This window comes from Canis lupus, chromosome 27, assembly GCF_011100685.1.
Source record: "Canis lupus familiaris isolate Mischka breed German Shepherd chromosome 27, alternate assembly UU_Cfam_GSD_1.0, whole genome shotgun sequence".
Lineage (NCBI taxonomy): Eukaryota > Metazoa > Chordata > Mammalia > Carnivora > Canidae > Canis > Canis lupus.
Genome location: NC_049248.1, coordinates 43,206,221 through 43,227,821, shown reverse-complemented (window position 1 = coordinate 43,227,821; position 21,601 = coordinate 43,206,221). Strand labels below are relative to the sequence as shown.

The following is a 21,601-nucleotide window of genomic DNA, read 5'->3' as shown; positions in this document are numbered from 1 at the left end:
TCTACCCTCAGTGTGGGGCTTGAACTCATGACCCCAAGATCAAGAGTCTCATGCTCAGAGGGCCTCGGTGACTCAGTTAACCTGAGAGTCAGGTGCTATACCAACTCAGCCCAGGTCTTGTGAGTTCAAGCCGTGTGTTGGGCTCCACACAGGGCATGGAACCTACTTAAAAAAAAAAAAAAAAAAGAGTTGCATGCTCTACTGAATGGGCCAGCAAGGTGCTTATCACCTGTCGCCTTTTTTAAGTATTAATTCCTCATCCCACCATACATTTATGAGAGGTTGCCAGACCCTAGAAGAAGAGAATGCCATGGTGTGGCTTACCAGGACATGTGGAGCTTGCCACCTGCAACTCCACTCCGCAGGCAGCATGGAGGCTGAGAATAGACTCTGTTACATTAGAATTCTAATGCAAAAGAGATGTGTGAGTGTGCTACGTACTCTGGTTGGGAAATAGCGGCTTGTCTTAAATGTCTTTAAAGTGCTCGAGAGGATGAAGGTGGTGAAGAAGAGAATGCAGGACCAAAAGAGCACATCAGGAGTATAGGGTCCGTGATGGCCACACGCAGATCCCGTGAACTCTCCATGCAGCTCCTGGCATTCCTGGAGGAACAAGCATCCTGGGTGACAGCAGGCAGGCACGAGGGAACCAGCATCTCTGGCTGCTGGAGCCCACCACCCACTGTCACCCCACAGCGTGGGGGAGCGCAGGCTGCCGGCAGCATCTGCCTGCCCTCTGTGCACTGTGGCGCGGTCGCTTGCACAGGCCCCGTCCCAGCACAGTGACGACTCCTAGTCCTTCAGCACTTTTGGAAATGAAGCCAGGATGGTCCCAAGCAAGCATGCAGTGCTGGGAGGGCCCTGCCAATTCGTATTGTGTATATGACCGAGCACTTCCAAACCTGAAAGCTCTTCAGGTCTCATAAGCCCTGGGGGTGCCCCCTGCCCTGCCTGGTTTCGTGCTCACATATCCCTGCAGGGTCACTGGGAAAGGGGCACATGGGAGAGAAGAGAAATCTTCTTTTCTCTTTATACTACAAGAGAATTTCTGAAGGGGGGAAAAGGGTCAGTAAGACTAGTGCAAATAAATTTAAAAACCTTTATCTTTGAAAATGCCAGACCTGGCTGAAGGGCCATGGCACTCAAACCTGGAGGTCCCAGCACTATAATGCAGCTCCTGGACTTACACTAACAGTCAGATTGGCCCACTGGACTTCTGTTGTCACGATATGGTGGTCCTTCCAGTACTGGAGGGTATGATTGCTTGGATTTTCTGGGACAGTACACCTGCAGCTAAGGAAAGAGAAAGAAAGATTCCTGAAAAAGCAGGCAAATATTCAATGAAACCCATTCAGTCGTGACTGGGCCAGGGGCTCCGTCAGGGCCTGCTCCTTGGCCCACTTCAGGCCCCTGAGGTTGGTCCTGTTGCTCGAGGCCCACGCACAAGCCCCAACCACACCCAACCACACATCAGCCATTACTAAAGAGAGACAGAGATCAGCATGTAGATCTTGAATTAAATTGTGCCAACAACCAAGCTTGGCACCTCATGTGCCCAGAATGATCCCTGGTGGTCTCCTGCTTAGTTTCTTTCTCTCAGGCCCTTCCTGTGGAATTCAATCTACAGAGCAAGGAGGACCTGGTCCACCTATCAGCTCTCAACCATCTCCTGCAAGCTTGGATATCTCCTGCTCCTGCTCCATATGCTCCATCACATTCTTGCTTTAAAAATCCAAATTGTGGGATCCCTGGGTGGCGCAGCGGTTTGGCGCCTGCCTTTGGCCCAGGGCGCGATCCTGGAGACCCAGGATCGAATCCCACATCGGGCTCCCGGTGCATGGAGCCTGCTTCTCCCTCTGCCTGTGTCTCTGCCTCTCTCTCTCTCTCTGTGACTATCATAAATAAATAAATAAAAAAATTTAAAAAAAAAAAAAAAATCCAAATTGTGATGCAAGCTCTTCCTGATACTGCATTATTCCTGGTAGTATCCCACCACAGTGGCCTCCTCTTCCATCTAACCAGACCAGATCAGATCAGATTTGTTCTCCTGGCCACCCTGTTGCCTCCCAGTCCCAACATGCTTCATGCTTCAACTGGCTCCGAGGATATACAACTACCATAGCCATTCCCACATACTTTGTATCATCTGTAAATTCAACGAGCATGCCTTCTAAGGATATAGTATGACAAAATTAAAATACAAAAAGATCTCAACAGATTGTAATAGGAGGAAATCATCAAAATGAAAAGTAATAGGGAAAGCTATAAAGTCCTATATTTAGGTACAAAAAAAATTGACTCCAGGTGTATCTGGGTGGTGTAGTTGGTTGAGTGTCAGACTATTGGTTTCAGCTCAGGTTGTGATCTCAGGGTTGTGGGGATCAAGCCCTATATTGGAGTCCGCACTTGGCATGGAATCTGCTTGGGACTCTCACTTTGTCTTTGCCCCCCACCCACCCATGCTTACTCACTCGCTCACTCTCTCTCAAATAAATAAACCTTTAAAAAAATCAATTCCAGGACAGCCCTGGTGACACAGCGGCTTAGCACCGTCTGCAGCCTAGGGCGTGATCCTGGAGACCTGGGATCAAGTCCCACATCCGGCTCCCTGCATGGAGCCTGCTTCTCCCTCTGCCTGTGTCTCTGCCTCTCTCTGTCTCTCTATGAATGAATAAATAAATTAAAAAATCTTAAAAAAAATCAATTCTAAAACTTGGAGGCAACAAAAATACCCTTGAGAAGGTGAATGAATGAGCTATAATACACCTAGACAATGGACTATTACTCAGCACTAAAAAGAAACTATCAAGACATTAAAAGACATAATAGACCTTTAAGGAGATAATACTATGTGAACAAAGCCAGTCTGAAAGCATGATTACAACTATATGACATTGTGGAAAAGGCAAAACTATGAAGGTGCTAAAAAGATCAGGGGTAGCCAGGGGTAGCTGGCGAGGGATGAGGAGGCAGGGCACAGAGGATCTTCAAGGCAGTGAAACTATTCTATGATACTATAATAGTGGATATATCATTATAAATTCATCAAAACCCACAGAACCTATAATACCAAGAATGAATCCTAATGTAAACTATGGACTTTGGGTGATAACGATGTGTCAACGTAAGTTGCAACAAGCTTCGGTTGCAACAAGCTTACCACTCTAGTACAGGGGATGGGGGTAGCAGGGGAGACTGCATGCATGGGAGCAGAGGGCAGATGGGAACTCTCTGCATCTTCTGCTCAATTTTGCTGTGAAGCTAAACTCTTCAAAAATCAATTCCAGGGATGCCTGGGTGGCTCAGTCAGTAAGCATCTGCCTTCAGCTCAGGTCATGATCCCGAGGTCCCCCAATTGAGCCTCACAGCAGGCTCCTTGTTTAGTGGGTGCTGGGGGGGGTCTTCTTCTCCCTCTCTCTCTGCCCCTCCCCCTGCTCTTGTTCTCTCTCTCTCCTGCTCTCTCTAATAAATAAAATCTTTTGTAAAATTAATTAAAAATTTAAAAATCAGTTCCACACAAAACATAAAATCATTTAAAGAGTTGGAGAGTTCTAGCTTCACAGTTCCAACAGTGGAATGCAACTAAGAAAAAATATCATCTTGAGCTTCATTAACACAGAATTACAGTATCCAGATCCAAAGTCTACTCAGTCTGGGGCTGCTCACTTTTGTCTGTCTTCTCCCACTAGGATATAAGCCTCATGAAGATAGATCCTTTGTCTGTCGTGCCCTATGTTTCCATGGCCTAAAACAGTGCCTGGCACATAGTAGGTGCTCAATAAATATTTGTTATATGAATATATAATTTTTTAAAAGGTCAAAGAATGAGCCTTACCACAATACCAACTGGCAATCCATGAGGCTTTAAAGATCATACTCCCTAATGGCTGTTATTTTGTAATAAAATAATTTCAAAAATAACAAATTTTTAATGAATTCAGACCTTAAAAAGGTTAATAAATGGATAAGTGAAATCTATAGAAGCGTATCCATGGCTAGATGGCACATCAGAAATGTATAGGCAGAAAGGAGGCAATTTGATGTACAGAGCTAAAGCTTGAGGGACTTTAGCCATAATTTGGAAAATACTATTCCAGAGAAGAAATGTCTAATAGGACCAGATGCTCCTAGATGGTTGAAAACACAGCCAAATACTGGGGTTCTTTTCCAGTTGATCCAAACTCTATTAAACATGTGAAGACAATAGTCTCTTGGGTTGAAATCCAGATAAGGAAATAGATCTTTAGGAAACAGTAAGAGATCTGTGGATCTCTAATGAATTATTATTATATCTCTACCTCATTATTCCAAAGAGTAAGTAGCCTGTACATACTTGCGGAGAATCTTGGTAACATGCTCCAGGGACTCACAAATCCTCGTAAGAAGTTCCTTCCAACAACTAGCTTGAACTCTCCCTGCTCCCTTTGCGGCCTGTTCCTGTTTCATGCCTGAACCGAAAGCCATGCTGTGGAAAGCATCTCTCATGTCGCCTGAGTTTCACTCTTAATCCACCCTCTCTATCATCACTTCTGACTGTTCTCTTCTGGCACCTCTCCCAGGTCTCCACCTCCCTCTCTGAGCCCTATTTCCCAGTGAGAGGGTCAAGACACTTCCTTATTCCTTGACACAAGCTACAAGTACTGCCTGGTATACTGTATCCAGCCAATAAACTCAGGTCCTCTGCTCAATTAAAAAAAAAAAAAAAAAAGACAAGCAGAAAGCATACTTACTAATATAGGCTAAGGTGGTCCAGCTGGCTGTGCATGTGGATGGGGTAGGTCTCTGCTAGGTGAATCAGCTTTTCTATTGCTTCATAGATGAAAATAATGCAAATCAGGGAGGCAAACGCTTCTTCTGTGAAGCGGGTAATGTAACAGACAAGGGAACTGGCATCAGTTGCCACGAGGACAATACACAGGAAGGCGGTCCATAGTCCGATACAAGCTCGCAGGGAGAGGTATGAAAGAGCGTAGTCTCTGAAACAAGACCAAGGCTCATCAGAGAGTATGGATGGATGAATTACGAGAACAACGGTCAAAAATGTGGTTAATTCATCTCATAGTACCCATTCCAGTACTGCAACCCAGTTTATCCCTAATTCTGACTGTACTTCACTCCTAAATGCTGCCCAGGGACAGCTGTGACAAGAGATTTGCTCCTCAGGTGGCATTTGCCACGGCAAGGACATGGGGAGCGAGAAGGAAGGAATTGTCCTTCACCCATTTCTGCCGATACTGGCCAACGTGATTCAGATCTTATTCTTGCAGTTAGAAAAAAGGAGCTGGCCCCTAATCCACGTGCTCCTACTTCCAACTCAAAATGAAGAAAAGGTTTTATGGGAAAAGTAGGGAAACAAGAGCACTGCCAAGTTCCTACCATCACTAGCAACCAGAATATGAAGGGGGCATGTCAGGTCAAATTAAAAATGGAGTTGAGGGATGCCTGGGTGGCTCAGCAGTTGCGCGTCTGCCTTTGCCTCTGGAATTCCGGGATCGAGTCCCGCATCGGGCTCCTGCACGGAAGCCTGCTTCTCCCTCTGCCTGTGTCTCTGCCTCTCTCTCTCTCTCTCTGTCTCTCATGAATAAATAAATACAGTCTTTTTTTTAAAATGGAGTTGAAATGAAAATAGAGGAATCTGAATTAGCTAGGGAAACTTTTTTTAAAGATAAAAAGTAAAGATTTCAATAGTGACTGAGGGACATTGATAAAGCTTGTTAAGACCGAGAGATCTGCTATTTTAGGTACTACCTGGGGGCAGGACAACAGACCTAATGATGTTCTTCCTTCAGGTTTTTATGGTTCAGAGTAATATTTGCCTGCTTATACTTGCCTAGGATCCTGGCATTCAATCCTAACAGCACAATAACACATCCAGTTAGAGTTTTCAGAAAACCAAATGTCTTACTTGCAGAATTTGAACAAAATCTTTTCAAATACAAGCACTGGCCCAGTACTTCCCAGGATGGTGAGAGCCTGTCCCGCAAACAAGGAATAGGCAATCCCAGTCATGGAGGCTCCAAACAAGGATTCAATTGCACTCTGAGGGGGGAAAAGAAATCATCAGAGTCCATAGCCCATCTGTAACCAGTAATGTGGGCTTCTGTTCACTCCTGACTTAGCTCTCTTGTGTGCCCTGACAAGCCATTTGCTTGTATTTCATCTTAGCAAGAGTGAAGTGTACACACTGCCTAATACTCTTGTAAACGGATACTGCTTTGATAATTCAGGTGCCCAAATCCAACCACATAGGAGTCCTTAACTAAGTCCTGTTCTTCAGTGACTCAATTAGGTACTGAAATATACATAGAAAGCACAATGATACCATTCACACTACGAGCCATTACCCTACATTTCAAATGACATCGGTATATCACTTTCCACCCTTTGAGCACCAGGTAACTCAGCTACTGCAATTGATATTCAAGCAGAATAAAGTCTGTTCTAAAGGGAAAACTGTGTTGCTGCCTAGTATGAAGACAGAAGATCACAGTAACTCAGTAGAAAGAATCCAATCTCCTCAGTCCTAGCCCAAGGGATTTTCTCCTCAGCGGACTTGGCCGCCAACACAGTATTTTAAGTCTTGTCTGGGACCAACAGAAGTGGTTAAAAGTCCTTACTATGCGTCCCTCAGTGGCTTCTCCGAGCAGTCCCCCAAAGGTGATGACAGGTGACATGCAGGCACAGTACAGGAACAGAAAGGAGGCCAAACACTGTAAGCTGAGTGCATCCCGGTAGTCGCTCCAGTACCAGGGGGCCTTCCGCTTGATGTCCAACACCAAGCCTCCAAACAGCCTGTGGAAACATGGCAGGTAGGCCTCTAACACGGTCCTTCTTCCATGAAAGTATGTGAACAGCACCCATTTGAAAAGCACTTCAAATGTTTTCCGTACTGAAGACATACTTTGGCTCCAATTTGACCCCAAGTTCATACAAGAGATCTCTCGGGGTCAGGCACAGAATCTATTTGCAATCAAGGGCATGAGTTTGAATGATTATCCCAAGCATGAAAAGAATTAATTTGGGTGTGCATACTACCTATTCAATAAGAAGTTTCAAAAAACTAACGTGAAATTAAGTAATAGCTTCAAATTCTGAGCTGTTAGGAGGAAGTGTGTGAAACCAATTCAAGGTATTAAAATTGTTAGTTTTAGTATGTGTAAGTCTAGATAAAAAGCCCCATCACATGCACTGTCCTACTCTGAACAACTACCCACCTTCCTGTTGAGAAATTAGCATAATAATTCATTCATGCAGTTGACAAGTAGTAGCAGATACTTCGTGCCAGGCATTGTGCCAGGGACTGCAGAGGCAGCAGTGAGCAAGACAACACAGCCCTTCTCTGCAGGACAGTGCAGGGGATAGACAGTGCTGTGAAGGTGCCACGGCGGCATAGGACAGGGAGGGACATTTCAGCGGAGAAAGGATCAGGAGTCAGGCAGATGAGGCAGAGGGGCTAGTATGGGTGCCACCTAGAGGTGAGAGCACATGGCTGATGAAGATCCGGCTGGAAGAGTCTGAGGACCAATGCCAATGGACAAGGATGGAGAAGCTGGGAGAGGCAAGTCACAAAGGGCCTTGTAAATGGTTTTATGGAGTTAGATCTTTATCCTAATGGCATGTCAAGTCACTGAAGGATTGTAAACAGGAATAACATAAACATGCATTCTGGAAGGATCATCCAGCAAGGGTGTAAGGAATGGAATGTCGGGCAAGACTGGAGGCAATGGATTGGGAAGAGAAGTGGATGGACTCAAGGGTTTAATCAGGAGGTAGAATCAACGGGACTTGGTGACGGGACTTCAGGGACCCCTCTCCACTTCCCAAGGATGAAACGGATCAAGAGCAAGATATCCCACACCAAGGAGGGATAGTGTTCTCAAACGGAGTCACTTTTTCTAAGAGGAGTCACTGTACCAGAGTGAAAGTTGGTAGGTGAGTCACAAAAAAGAGCCACTCAGTATTCTACAGGACAAATGGCCTGGTCTCTTCTACAAATTAATGGTATAGAAAAACAGGAAGGAGAGTTGTCATAGAACAGGATCATAATAACCAAAGGCAATCCCTGATTGGATCCTATGCCAAACAAATGAACTCTAAAAAGCTGTTGCTAAAACAATCACAAAAAGCTGAATTCGAACTGAGCATTAGAAAATTTAAAGAACTATTGTTAATTGTGTTAGATTTTTTAATGGCGTGATAGTTGTTTTTTAAAGTGGCCTCATCAAACAGATACATACTGAAGTAGTTACAGGTAAAATGACATGATACCGGTGATTTGGTTTAAAATAATCTAGAAAACATAAAAATAAAACCATTAAGTGGGGAGAAATAGATGAAACACGATTGGCAAAGTGTTAATAACTGTTGATGGGCTCATGGGGGTTCATTATACCATTCTCTCCTCTTTCTTATGTGTTTGAAATTTTCTATAATAGAATTCTAAAAACAAAAAACAAGCTACTCCTTCATGAAAGGAGTCTTGGCCAGTTCTTTCTCTCTTCTTGGAATCCTGGAGGAGACCCATGAGGCTTGGAACAGGGTATGCCAGGGGAGAAGACCCAGCCAGCTCTCTCTCTCTCCATTTGAATGCCTCCTCTCCTCCAGTCAGATGCAATGAGGGTACAGGTGGACACAGGACAGATGCTATTCTATCTCACCCATTTGCTCTTTTCCTCTGGTTTGGGTGGGATTAGTTGGGATTCACCATTCTTCAATTTATAGCAGTAACATCACAATCTGGGCCTTGGCTTAGGGAAGAGAGGCAAACCTGACTTTGTTTTTAGTCTATCTGGCTTAGGTAAGGAGCTATCTATACGGGCTAACCTAGAGTGTGAGAATTCCACCTCGGGGACTGGAACCAAGGCTCCAATCTATAATAAAGTGTCACTATGTTTTGCTTTCTCCTCCAGGTAAACAGGACCTCATAGGCAGTTGTGACTTGTCTGGGGCGAGATACAAGTGTTTCTGGGTCTTTCCCAACACAGAATCTTGATACCATGTGAATATCACTTAATCATTGATGACCTTCCTTTGAAGGGTGTTATTCTGGGAGAATAATCTTCTGCAGTAATGAGCCTCACCCCACGAGGCAACCAGAGATGCTGCCATGACTGCTCAGCCTCTGGATGCAGGAGGCACCTTCAGGGAAGAGTGTCTGTGAGTAACAGACAAAAGATTTATGTGAAATGGATTCATGAGAAGTCAATAGAAAGGGAGGACATCTGTTTGCCTAGCAGTGATTAAAAGGGGGAAAGAAAAGAGGGATCCCTGGGTGGTTCAGCAGTTTAGCGCCTGCCTTCAGCCCAGGGCCTGATCCTGGAGTCCCGGGATCGAGTTCCCTGTCGGACTCCCTGCATGGAGCCTGCTTCTCCCTCTGTGTCTGCCCCTCTCTCTCTCTCTCTCTCTCTCTCTCTCTCTCTGTCTCTCATAAATAAATAAGATCTTAAAAAAGGTGGGGGGGGTAGAAAAGATCTGAGGCTCTTATCGATCATGTACGTATAAATTAATAAAATAATTTCTGAATACTGTTTACAGTCACCTTGCTTATACCTCGCTCATGCATAAAAATCCAACCATAATCGCACATTTACCACAAGATCAGGCACCGATGCTTCTCCCCACATTTGAGACTTCCCTTCCCTTCCAACACTACCTTTGATGTTCAAGTTTTGTAGGGATAGGAAGCACACGGGATACGAATTTAAGCTTGATGTGAGACAGGACTTACCCATGGAGAGGGTCACTAGGCTCTGGAGCACTGAGCTAGGGAGCCCTTCTCTGAGGGCTGTAGGGACAGGACAGCCATCCATTTGTCTGCTCTGCTTTGGAAGAAACCTGTTTGAAGTGGGGGTGGGGTGGGGGATGGGGGCGGGGATCATCAAGACAGCAGCTCCTGATTCTTTATTTCATTAACCCTTCCCAAAAGCGGCACCCCCAATAAGGTACATAAATATTCCTTGGAAAACCCCTCTCTACAGTATCCTCCCCGGAATGAAGCTCGTGTCCTAGGAACACTCTAGTCAGACTTTCCTCTTTGTTATGTATGGGAACGCATCAGCATCAACATCAGGGAGGTCCGAGATGCTGTCTGAGCCCTGGCATGGCGGGTCAGGCAATACAGAACTCAAGGTACTGTTTTCCACTCATCTCTTGCCCCCCTTCTTAGAGTCTAAATTCCCACATCTTCATATATCTCACCGTCCAACAAGTAGAACATCCTCTGAGTCTCCAAGTTTTGCCCCAGGCTACACAACATAGTAGAAAAAGCAGATTTCTCCACCTCAAAGAAACACAACTAATGGTATGAAGAACTATAAAAACCCAAGCTAACATATTTTAGTCTGTGCAGTCCAGGCAGATCAGAAAGTTCTAGGATGTCCACCTATATGGGCGAGTTTACATTCACTCTTTGAGAGTGATCTCAATACTCGATTGGGGAAGGGGCAAGAGTTGGCACGGCACTATAATCTCTGATCCAGGTATTAAGTCACTTGACCCACAAGGCTACAATGGGAGAAAGGCCATGTGTCTTGAGGTCTTCTACTAAGGGCTCTAAGGAAAATTTCAGGAGCTCAGGAAGAGGAAGTATCTCCCCTACCAAATAGACTGAGGCTCTGAGCCTAGATAACCCTTCCTTTCAGCCTTATGACTCCAGAACTTCGTGACAAGAACTTCCTCAAACCCTATGTGAATTTGTGAGTAAGGGTACTTTGATACTGTGAGTAAGCATGCGATCATCGGGCTATATGAAATCCTCTTTGGGGATGTCAGGCACCATTTCTGAGAATCTATATTTGTTGAGATCCAATCTAATGGTCTCCCAAACACTCACATGGAATTGATTATAAATGACCTCCTCAAAAGGCCTGAGACTGGTTTATTCTCATCTGACACCAAAGGAAACCTGAGATCTCATCTAATCTTCTATAGAGAACCTTCTCCTTAAGCATCTGTCCGTAGAATCTTGGCCTAGAAGAGTAGATTGAGGGCGCCTGGGTGGCTCAGTCAGTTAAGCATCTGCCTTCAGCTTAGGTCATGATCCCAGGGACCTAGGATGGAGTCCCACATTGGGCTCCCTGCTCAGCGAGGAGCCTGCTTCTCCCTCTGCCCTTCCCCCCTGCTCATAACCTCTCTCTCAAATAAATAAAATCTTTAAAAAAAAAAAAAAGAGGAGTAGATTGACTATTCTGAGACACACACATACCTAAAATACTACCTATATTCCTACCCTAGAGGAGCTTCTTAACTTAATCATTCCATATTTATCTGTATTTAGTCCACTGATGCTACAGAACAGGGATCATTTTATAAGTATTCATTCATAAGCTCATCAGATTAAGTGCCTACTCTGTGCAGGGCACCGTGCTGGGTGCTAGGAATATAATGGGCACCCCGTGCCTTATGGAGCAAATGTTCTGGCAGGAAAACAAGTCAAGCAATAATAATGAAGAATGAGAAGGGCTTTAATGGGGGTGGGGGTAGGAGGAGGGCAGCAGACAAGTGAAGGCAGAGCTCAGAGCTGTGACCCCACATAGCAGGAATACCTAACCTCATCTATAAAGTCTTAGGAGGCTTTCCAAAGGAAGTGACACCTAAGCTGAGACAAAGGATGAGTAGCAGTTAGCTGGGAGATGAGGAAGGGGGCAACTGTTCAAAGCAGGGAACAATGTGTAGAAAGAACTGGAGGGGAGACAGACAGTGGTAGGTGGTTTGAGAAACTTGAATGAATGAATACAGTATCTGATACTATTATAGTCGGTGGTTCCATTTGGAAAGTCATTCCCAGCCAGTATACTACAGAGAAGAGTGAAAGCAAAGAGTAGGACTCATTCCTTTGCACACCTTCAGCCCAATAAGCAGTATGAGCCGTGAAACGTCCCCAAACTTACCGCCCGGTGCGCTGAAGCTCTGGCCCGCTGTGGCCCCCATGTGGTTCTGGTTCTATGTGACAAACATTTCCATTTGGAACTCCAGGCATTTTCCTTTTCTCCTTTTAACAAAAGACCACAAAAATGAGTAAAGCCAGCCATCTATTCCATCCTGCCTGCTAACAGCAGGGAGTGGTAAGAAGATAATCCAAAAACAGCCCCCAAATACCCAATTTTTGGAGTTTTTGTCTGTAGTTTTCAAAAGCATTTACTGAGTTGGGACAGTTTATTGACTTTGCTGAAAAACGACAACAACATATAATTTCTCCCCTTCTCCTAACTCTTTGTCCAGAAGCAGAAATATGGAAGCTTTGGCATCAGGTATGACCCAAGTTCCTGCTTCAAATCTCCCTCTGTGTAATCTTACTTGACCTTAAAACTTTGAAGATAGTTTTATTTATTTGTGAAATTAAGGGTAAAAATACCAACTTGGGGATGTTGCTGGCAAGGCTGAGTTAGTGCTTATAAAGCACCAGGCCTGGTGGCTGGTATACAAAAGCTCCTTTCCCACCTTTAGCCTGTCCAAAAGTATGGGGGACTCTACTTGCTCTCTCTCTCTCTGCAACTTGCTGTTTTCATTGCACGGCTTCATTCGCAATATACTCCCAAGAAATGTCCTTCCCTCCCCTCTCTGCCATTCCACATCAAATCTTCAAAAACCACTTTAAATTTATCCCAGAGTAATCCTGATTGGTTGCATCAGACCTGAGCTGATATGTAATGGTATAGTTATTTTTTATAACTGTTCTGTTTTTCTAGGTGCCCCAAACTGGGCCGTGTCTTGATTTATTTAGCATATACCCACATGGTCTTTGCTTTGTCCATGATGGGTACTCAAGAAGCAGCACTATGCTACCATTGGCTAATGTGTATACATTACCTGGGAAGGGACGTTTTTGGGTGGCTCGATTCTAATGGAGGGGTCCCACTCCCCTGGAGGGAGCACTGTGACCTGATCTAGGAACTCATCAATCCCCGCCAGAAGATCATCTCGCTCTTTTGCCTTATATGCCACATCATGAAAAATCTACAGAGAAGAAAAAACCCTCAGAAAATAATTTCACTTAAGACAATCACCAAAGAATACGGTGAAGGACAGATAAACCTCATGATTTTTATCTCTGTCATGGGGATCTGAAAATTTTAAAATTTTTTTAAAAATGCAAAGATAAAAGAATTTAAAAATGAACCTGAAGATGAGATGGGACAAAAAGAACTAGATATATGGGGATCCCTGGGTGGCTCAGCGGTTTAGTGCCTGCCTTCGGCCCAGGGTGTGATCCTGAAGTCCCGGGATCGAATCCCACATCGGGCTCCCTGCATGGAGCCTGCTTCTCCCTCTGCCTGTGTCTCTGCCTCTCTCTCTCTGTGTCTCTCATGAATAAATAAATAAAATCTTAAAAAAAAAAAAGAACTAGATATATGTATGTGAGAATAAGAAGAGCTAAGACTCGGGATATCTAGGTAGCTCAGTGGTTAAGCATCTGCCTTTGAGTCCTTCATCGGGCTCTCCAAGAGGAGTCTGCTTTTCCCTCTGCCTCTCTCTGTGTCTCTCATGAATAAATAAATTAATAAAGTTAAAAATTTTTAAATTTTAAAAAAGAAGAGCTAAGATTCTAACATTGTGTCATTGTCATGGAACAAAAAGCAAAATGCGTGGGAAAATTTCCTGATCACAATGGTTGGAAAAACCAACAAAGGTCATCCTCTAAAATAAGCTTCCCAGTCAAAAAGAGATGATAAAACACAACCCCATCTTCCTGTACCTACTACAACACATGCCTTAAAAACTCTACATTACAGTTTACATGAGCAGTGCAGGCCTCACGAGGGTATGTAGTGGGGATTTAGCACCATCGTAGCCAAAATCTCCGGTTGCCTTGGGACACTCACATTACAGGGTCCAAGCTCCTACTACTAACTCTTACACAAACTGGTCCTGTTTACATGGAATAAGAGTGAAGTTTATTTATGTAAATAGCTTTTATGCATGTAATTAACCATCCTCTCTAGAAAGTCATCAGCCTTAGTATCTTTCTCTCTAGGTATCCCAATTGGCAATAATAATTTTCCCAGAAAAGGATTCCTCTGCATCCTTGATTACTCCAAAAGGGAGAGATGACATAGGAAGAAATACCCCCAGAAGGTTTGGTCCTCCCAACAAAAGGCATTCGGAGAAGTGACCCGAACTGCTTCCCAAAAGATAATTATTCAGAATGGTAATTATTTTATCTCCAACAAATAACACAGGGTAAATAAACAGAGTAAATACTCAATAAATATCTGCAGCATGAATGAAAAGCCAAAGTGACACATACCTCATCTGTCATGATGGTAGCCATGGATCTGCCAATCTCATGATATTGTTGACCTTTCCCCACTGGACCCAATAGGATAAACAAAAATCTGGCAACACATATAGAGAATGAAATTATAAATTATGTAAGTAAACATAAAGAAGTAGCATCTTATTTCTCTCCAAATAACAAAACATTTCTCTTTCCCATCAAACAGAAATCACTGTTGTAACTTCAATAAGAGGAGGGACGCCTGGGTGGCTCAGCAGTGGAGCGCCTGCCTTCGGCTCAGGGCATGATCCTGGAATCCCGGGATCGAGTCCTACATCAGGCTCCCTGCATGGAGCCTGCTTCTCCCTCTGTCTGTGTCTCTGCCTCTTTCTCTGTGCGTCTCTCATGAATAAATAAATAAAATCTTAAAAAAAAAAAAAAGACCTCAATAAAAGGAGACAGGCTAATGATGGAGCAAAAGAAGTTGCCTTGACCTAAGAACTCCACTATGAGCACTGGAAGCTTTTTGTATGACTCCATTTAATAATGTGGTTATAATTCTTAGGGTTTCCATAGACACAATTCCTTGCTATAGAAAAAAATGTGTTTTTCAAAACATGCCATTGTAGTGCAAATTCAAAGCTTTCTGCATCTCATTCATTGCTCTAATAAGAAAATGATGGGGAGAGGGGAGGGATAAGGAAGTAGAAATGATCAAGTCCAATAGAGGAGTCTAAATTGTATTCTGGACATCTGAATACTCTGTAATTAATGGGGCTCTGAATCACCTGAGTCACCATCTCCAGAGTGCATGAATAGCCTTTTGAACAAATGTGGACATATTTGCAAACCATACACATCCTGCCAGAACCGGGGAAAGAGACATCAATACCTTTGCTCAGAGACATTTCCCTGGGACACGGCTCTGTAGAACTGGGAGAGTAAGACTCAGGCTTCCCATCATAACAAGTGATTAGCCCGTGCTATGCCCTTGGATGCTCTTCAGTTCTCCATTCCCAGGGCTGTAGGTACTCTATAGTCATAGCCTTAAAAGTCTTAGAATCCTTCTGCATGGAGATTAATCAAATATAACCCCAGTAAGATCACAGCTGAATTTTAAACAGCGTTCCCCAATTAATCCTAAATTTTGGCATTCACTGGTTTCTTCCATCAGAGCTCCCACAAATCTGTACATTTAGACTAAAATGCCTTGCGTTTTGCTGTCCTTGTCTTTACCTTGTTGGGATGGGCACTTCTGTGAGGCCAGAGAGAAGAACAGCTGGAGACAGCCTCACAAAGGCAACAATGGGGCGGTCCAAACTATCCACCTCTCCAACCAGGACATTTGAGGCCTCTGCCCCAGTGGGAATTTTTTTCATGAAATGAAGATCCACCTGAAAGTCCAAAAGAACCCTCTGACCTCAAACATCAATCACCCTCTCATACCTTACATTCAACTGTCATGTTTATGATTTAACAAATGTTTTCTCATACTATTTCATTTAACCCTTACAATGACTCTATAGAGTGGATAAAACAGGTTTTACTAGCCTCATTTTTTATTTTAAAAAATGAAGCAGCTGAGACCCAGAGAGGTGAAGTTGACTTGCCCAATAGAGCTTTTGGGAGAGAGAACTTAAATCCAGGTGTTCTGATTTGAATCCCATTACACCAAACTCTCCCAAAGATGGTTTTTGAAGCTCTAGGTCAAATTTTTTTCCATTTTAAAACACTTGAATGGTTTGTCAGAGGTTTCGGCTTTTCTAAATAAAACAGGGAGTCTTGCAAGCAGAGAAGTGACATGACACCATCTGTGTTTTAGATAGTGTCAAGGATAGGCCAAGGCAGTGAAAGGCTGGAGAAGGGGAGACCAAGGCTTAAACCAGCAGCTACAGTGAGGCACAGCCACTGCACAAGGCCTTGGATACCCAAGTCACAGACCACCAAGTAGTTTTAGGAGATAAGAGCAAAAATACTGTTTCAGCAAAACCCTTGGAGGTAAGAAGGAGCTGCTGAAGAGCAAGTACCCCAAAAAATTCTGGAAAAATCAGGAGGTCTGTGTCAGCGAGGATCACCAGGGGCTACTCCCAGTTCCATCACGTTGCATCTGGTGGAACAAATGGAGTTGGCCCCATCTAGACTGGGGTGAAAGGGAGGAGACCTGAGCGGGGGCCTCCTTTCCTGCAGAAGGGGTTCTGAGCTTAGACAAAGGCTGCTGAAATACCAAAGCTTACCCAGCTTCTAGCAATTGGGCTCCCAGTCCCACTACAGATGCGCTCAGGCCTATAAGCTAAGTTCCTATGTCTCTGCTCACCTTGCTTAAATCCACGGGACTGTGTTCATAATTCACTCCATTTTTTACTTCAAGACTTGTAGTAGGAACAGACTGAGGAGATACAGTTTGACCTATTCGGAGAAAACAATTGCCTGAGTCTCTGCCCTTTTCATCCTTTTGCCACACCCCATCCATCACTGGTTGGCTATGGCCGTGTCTCCTGAGAGGCCCGTACACAGAAGAGGTTCAGATGACTATGAAGCTAAGACCCACACATACGTATCTCCTTACCCACCAGTTAGTGGTAAAGGGAGGACAGAAGTCTCACTCCTTCTGTACCTTCTTCCTGAACATATTTGTGATTCTCTTTAGTTCCTCTATTAAGGTAGTAATTCTCAATCAGGAGCGCACATCAGAGACTCCTTTGGAAAGCTTTTCAAATATGTAGATTCCCAGGCATATCCCCTGCACATTGTGATTCAGTGAATGTGGGGACAGGGAGACATATAGATTAGGCCCTCCCTGGCCACAGAACAGGAAACCAATCAGCAACTGAAATTCACAGAGTGTTTGTAATCCATCACGTACCTGGTTAAGGGATTTACATGGATTACCATATTGAAGCCTCACAATAAACTTATGGGGTAGATGCTATTATTATCCTTATTTTACAGAAGGGAGAGTGAGACTTAAAGAGATTTAGGAGGTTGCCCAAGGTCACATACTTTGCAAGTAGTGAAGCCTGAATCTGAAGCATAAGAGTCGACTTAAGAACCAACACTAGAAAAAAAAAAAAAAAAAAAAAAGAACCAACACTAGTGCATTTTGTGTTTCTAATCTAAGATCTGCCGGAGATCTGAGGCATGCATCTCTAGTGCCACAAGAGATAGATGCTCATCAGTCCCAGCCCTCCAACTTGCTCGTGGAAGTGAGTACGGAAGCATATTAGACAAGTATAGCCTGTACCCTCTAGTAACTTAGCATCCCCAACTAGTTCCTAAATGCCTGATTAATAAGATTATTAATGGTGATAATCTTACCATTTTTATCCATTGAGTGTGGATCAGACTGCTTCTTGCCAACCTCAGCAAAGGAGCGAACAATGGGAATGAGGTTATTCCTCTTTTTTTCATTCTGATGGTGATGCTTTTTGAGCAGGGCTTCTCGTACTTTAACCCTCATGCTGTCATTCAGGTCACTGAACAGTTCTTGCTGGTCCAGTATCAGGTCTGGAAAGCAGGTGCAAACAGGAACACTCAAACTGACAGTCAATGAACCCAAAGAGGCCAGCATCTGGTGGGGTGAGGGATGAGAGGCAAGGAGAAGGGGAAGGAGTCCTACCAGGGTCACTGAGGTAAGCTTATGCTTTAGTGTCCAAAAAGAGTTATTTGATGACAGCAACTGTGACAAGTTATACTTGGTTCATGTAATAAATCATTATTATTAGAAACTATCAAGCGCTTACCATGTGCCAGAACTGTACTATGAACTTTGCATAGATCATCCAGTCTCATCCTAATAAAAACTCTGAGAAGTAGGTGATATTGTAACAATCTGTACAGATCAGGAAACAGGCCCAAACATTACAAAATTCCCCAAAATCTCACATTTAATAAGTTGCAGAGCTGGGGTTCAAATTCTAGACTGTCTGACTCAAAAGCCCACATTAATACCCACTTTGTTCTGTTATCTGCCAAAGTTCCTCTATATTCCCTTCCTCCGAGATTTCAACATTGCTTTGTTTGTCAAGAGGAACAGTAACTGTAGAACACTCCAAATGACAATTTGAAGGTGGAACCTACATGTATGATTAAGTTAATAAGCACCCCAAGTGATTGCCACCAAGCACCAACCTTTAATTTATCAAGCCCAGAGCAATAGAAGGGGAAAAAAATATCCCAATACCTGCTACTGAGTAGGAGTCCTAGGTGTAAAGGCCCTCATTCTATCCCACTTATACCACTTTCTGTGTGATCTTGGGCAAGTCACATAGGCTTTCCATACCTCAGTTTCCCCATCTATAGTGTAGAGCTAATATTATCAACCATTCTCAAAACTTGTTATGGAAAATTAATACAAAATTAATATGAGGTGCTGATTCACAGGTGATACTTGATCCTGTTGACCTTCCTTATCACTAACACGAATATATCAGGAACTATATAGCAATTATACTTCAATCCTACACACATATCCCCAAGCCTCGCAAAATCTTTAACCTATTCTCAACCCCAACTCCATCCATGACTACCCAAGTACTAGAAGCGACAAGTAAAATCTATTTTGAATATTCAAGCTGAAGATCCATGGTTTCTTTATCTTTAACCTTCATATTGATTGGTTCATTACCCTCATATTTTAAATATGCTTCAGGATCCTACATCTCAAAAGAAAATTTAAAAAGAAGAAAAAGAATGTCCATCCCAGGTCCCCCTTTATTTACCTCTTTCTCTTATCACTTAAAGTTCTCAAAAGAAAAATTTCTTAGTCCCCTGCAATTTGCTACCTCAATGAAACTGCTTTTGATAAAATCATCAATAACTTTCCAGTTGCTAAATCTTGATGGATATTTACCTGACCTTTCTGCAGCATCTAACACTGATGATTGAAACTCTCTCTTCTCTTAGCCTTTGTAATAGGTTGAATGGTGCCCCCTCCAAAAGATACATCTATGTATACTAACCCCCCAGAACCTGCGACTGATCTTATTTGTTAAGAGGGTCTTTGCATATGTAATAAAGTTAAGGATCTCAAGATAAGATCATCTTGGATGATACTGACAAATATCTTCACAAGAGAAACACAAATGAAAAGTCCACCTGAAAACGCAGATTGGGTTACGCATTCATGAGAAGGAACACCTAGAGCCACCAGAAGCTGGAATAACTTTACCCTAGAGCCTTTAGAGGGGACCCAGGATCTCATCAGAGCTGACCCCTCCCCTGCTTTCCCAAGTGATCCCACAAGAGACAGAAATACTTGGATACTTGAAGAAAAGTTTGTGAAGAAATCTTTATTTAACCTGCCAAGCCAAACAGAGCCAACCTAAGGGAAAAATCCTCACGTGCACCCACATGCTTCTCAAACGCCATTCCCAAAATGCAGTAACAACACTTAACCACATCACAAAACCCCATCAGATATCACCCTGCACATCCTACTGAAGACATCAGGGGACTTTGGCTCAATTTCTTACATGTCTTCCCTAGGTGCCATCTTTTTATGGTCAATTCTTTTTTTGGGGGGGGATCCCTGGGTGGCGCAGCGGTTTGGCGCCTACCTTTGGCCCAGGGCGCGATCCTGGGGACCCGGGATCGAATCCCATGTCGGGCTCCCAGTGCATGGAGCCTGCTTCTCCCTCTGCCTATGTCTCTGCCTCTCTCTCTCACTGTGTGCCTATCATAAACAAAAAATAAAAGTTTTTTTTAAAAAATCTTTTTTTTTTAAGATTTTATTTATTTATTTGATAGAGACAGCACAAGCAGGGGAGGAAGTGGCAGAGGGACAGGGAGAGAGACAGACTCCCTGCTGAGTACAGAGCTCAATGTTGGGTTTGATCCCAGGACCCCAAGATCATAACCTGAGCCGGTTAGATGTTTAACAGACTGAGTCACCCAGGCTCCCTTATGGTCATTTCATTTTTGACAAGGGCACCAGTACAACTCAGTGGTAGAAGGAATAGTCTTCAATAAGATGGTCTTAGGACAACTTGCTATCCAATTACAAAAGACTGAAGTTAGACTCCTACACTACATCGTATATAAAATTTTACTCAAAATGAATCAAAGGCCTAACCATAACACCTACCATGTCTAAAAACCTTTAACACCTTTTTCTCTGCACAATTCCCAGTTGTCCCTTTCTCTAAGTACTACCAAGACATATCTCTGTGGTTGCACTTATTTGAATTGTCCCATGACTATTTTCCCCACTAGAAGGTGAGTTTCCTGAGGGTAGGAACTGCATCTTATCTTTATTCTCTGTGCTTATTAGCACATTATCAAGCATAAATAGATACAGACTAAATGTGTGCTAAATGAACAGGCAAATGGAAGAGTGAAACTCTATTTCACATAATAAGGCTGTGAAATGGTAGTTTCTTAGTTTAAAACCTATCCCTCCAGGGGTGCCTGTGTGCTTCAGTGGTTGACCCTTTGGCTCAGGTCATGATCCTGGGATTCTGGGATTGAGTCCTGCATTGAGCTCCCCACAGGGAGCCTGCTTCTCCCTCTGCCTATGTCTCTGCCTCTCTCTGTCTCTCATGAATAAATAAATAAATCTAAAAAAAAAAATCCCTCCAGCTGAAGACATTGAGGTCGATAAGGTTCAATGACTGACCTGAGGACACACAGCTACTTTATTCCTTTCTCCATATGACTCTTTTTAATTTACACAGACACTCCTCTGTTCTCCCTCATCTAATCTTACCTGAAATTTCTTCTATGCTATTTGCACGCATATCCAGAAGGACTGTTCCATTAATAAGGCAGCTCCTTAGCTCAAAGAGACTATGCAGTGAAAGGGTTGCCACATAAGGCTTGCTCCAGCGTTCACCCCCATCCTCAACATCTTCTTCAAATTTCAGCCACCTGAAAGCATTAATAACAACTGGATGCCAAAGACTGATAATGAGGAGTTTTCACAAGAGAATTTTTAATGTAAGCCACACTGAAGATACCTGAATAATTATATCAAACATTATAATTTAATCTGTATATTCAGGGTACATTGATAGGTGAAAAAAGCAGGTTATAAAACAGCCCAAACTTGAGTACAATTTGATCCCATTTCTATTTAAAGAAATTTTTAAAATGCAAACACACATGTATAAAGTGCCAAATGCTATATTCCTCATTATCCTTGAGGTAGTAGATTTATACATAATTTTCATCTTCCCTTTGCTTATCTTTCTTTTCTAATTTCATATAATGAGCATATATTACTTGTGCAATTAAAAAGATCTAATCTATATTGTTTGGATAGATTAATAAAATGATAATATTTTTCTTTTTGAAAAAGCCTCTGTGTGACCTTTACAAGTTGGCAAAGACAGAATAACAAGACTAATTAATTGCCTTTTCACTTGGTATCAGGGTGATTGGCTTGCTTAA

At 43.2% G+C, this 21,601-nt stretch overlaps 1 protein-coding gene across 4 annotated transcripts in view; it reads right to left on the bottom strand.

Moving 5' to 3' along the window:
* SLC4A8 (solute carrier family 4 member 8) overlaps positions 1-21,601 on the bottom strand; it is a 74,880-nt gene that overhangs the window by 28,698 nt on the left and 24,581 nt on the right. For all 4 annotated transcript variants that reach the window (XM_038577708.1, XM_038577709.1, XM_038577710.1 and 1 more), the window contains exons 5-16: positions 20,919-21,079; positions 17,531-17,719; positions 16,530-16,621; positions 15,452-15,609; positions 14,246-14,333; positions 12,808-12,954; positions 11,889-11,989; positions 6,618-6,792; positions 5,906-6,039; positions 4,731-4,976; positions 1,188-1,293; positions 442-603 (exon numbers count right to left, since the gene is read on the bottom strand). In XM_038577708.1, the coding sequence (XP_038433636.1) occupies positions 442-603; positions 1,188-1,293; positions 4,731-4,976; positions 5,906-6,039; positions 6,618-6,792; positions 11,889-11,989; positions 12,808-12,954; positions 14,246-14,333; positions 15,452-15,609; positions 16,530-16,621; positions 17,531-17,719; positions 20,919-21,079 (1,759 nt within the window). The remainder of the gene's footprint in view (positions 1-441; positions 604-1,187; positions 1,294-4,730; positions 4,977-5,905; positions 6,040-6,617; positions 6,793-11,888; positions 11,990-12,807; positions 12,955-14,245; positions 14,334-15,451; positions 15,610-16,529; positions 16,622-17,530; positions 17,720-20,918; positions 21,080-21,601) is intronic.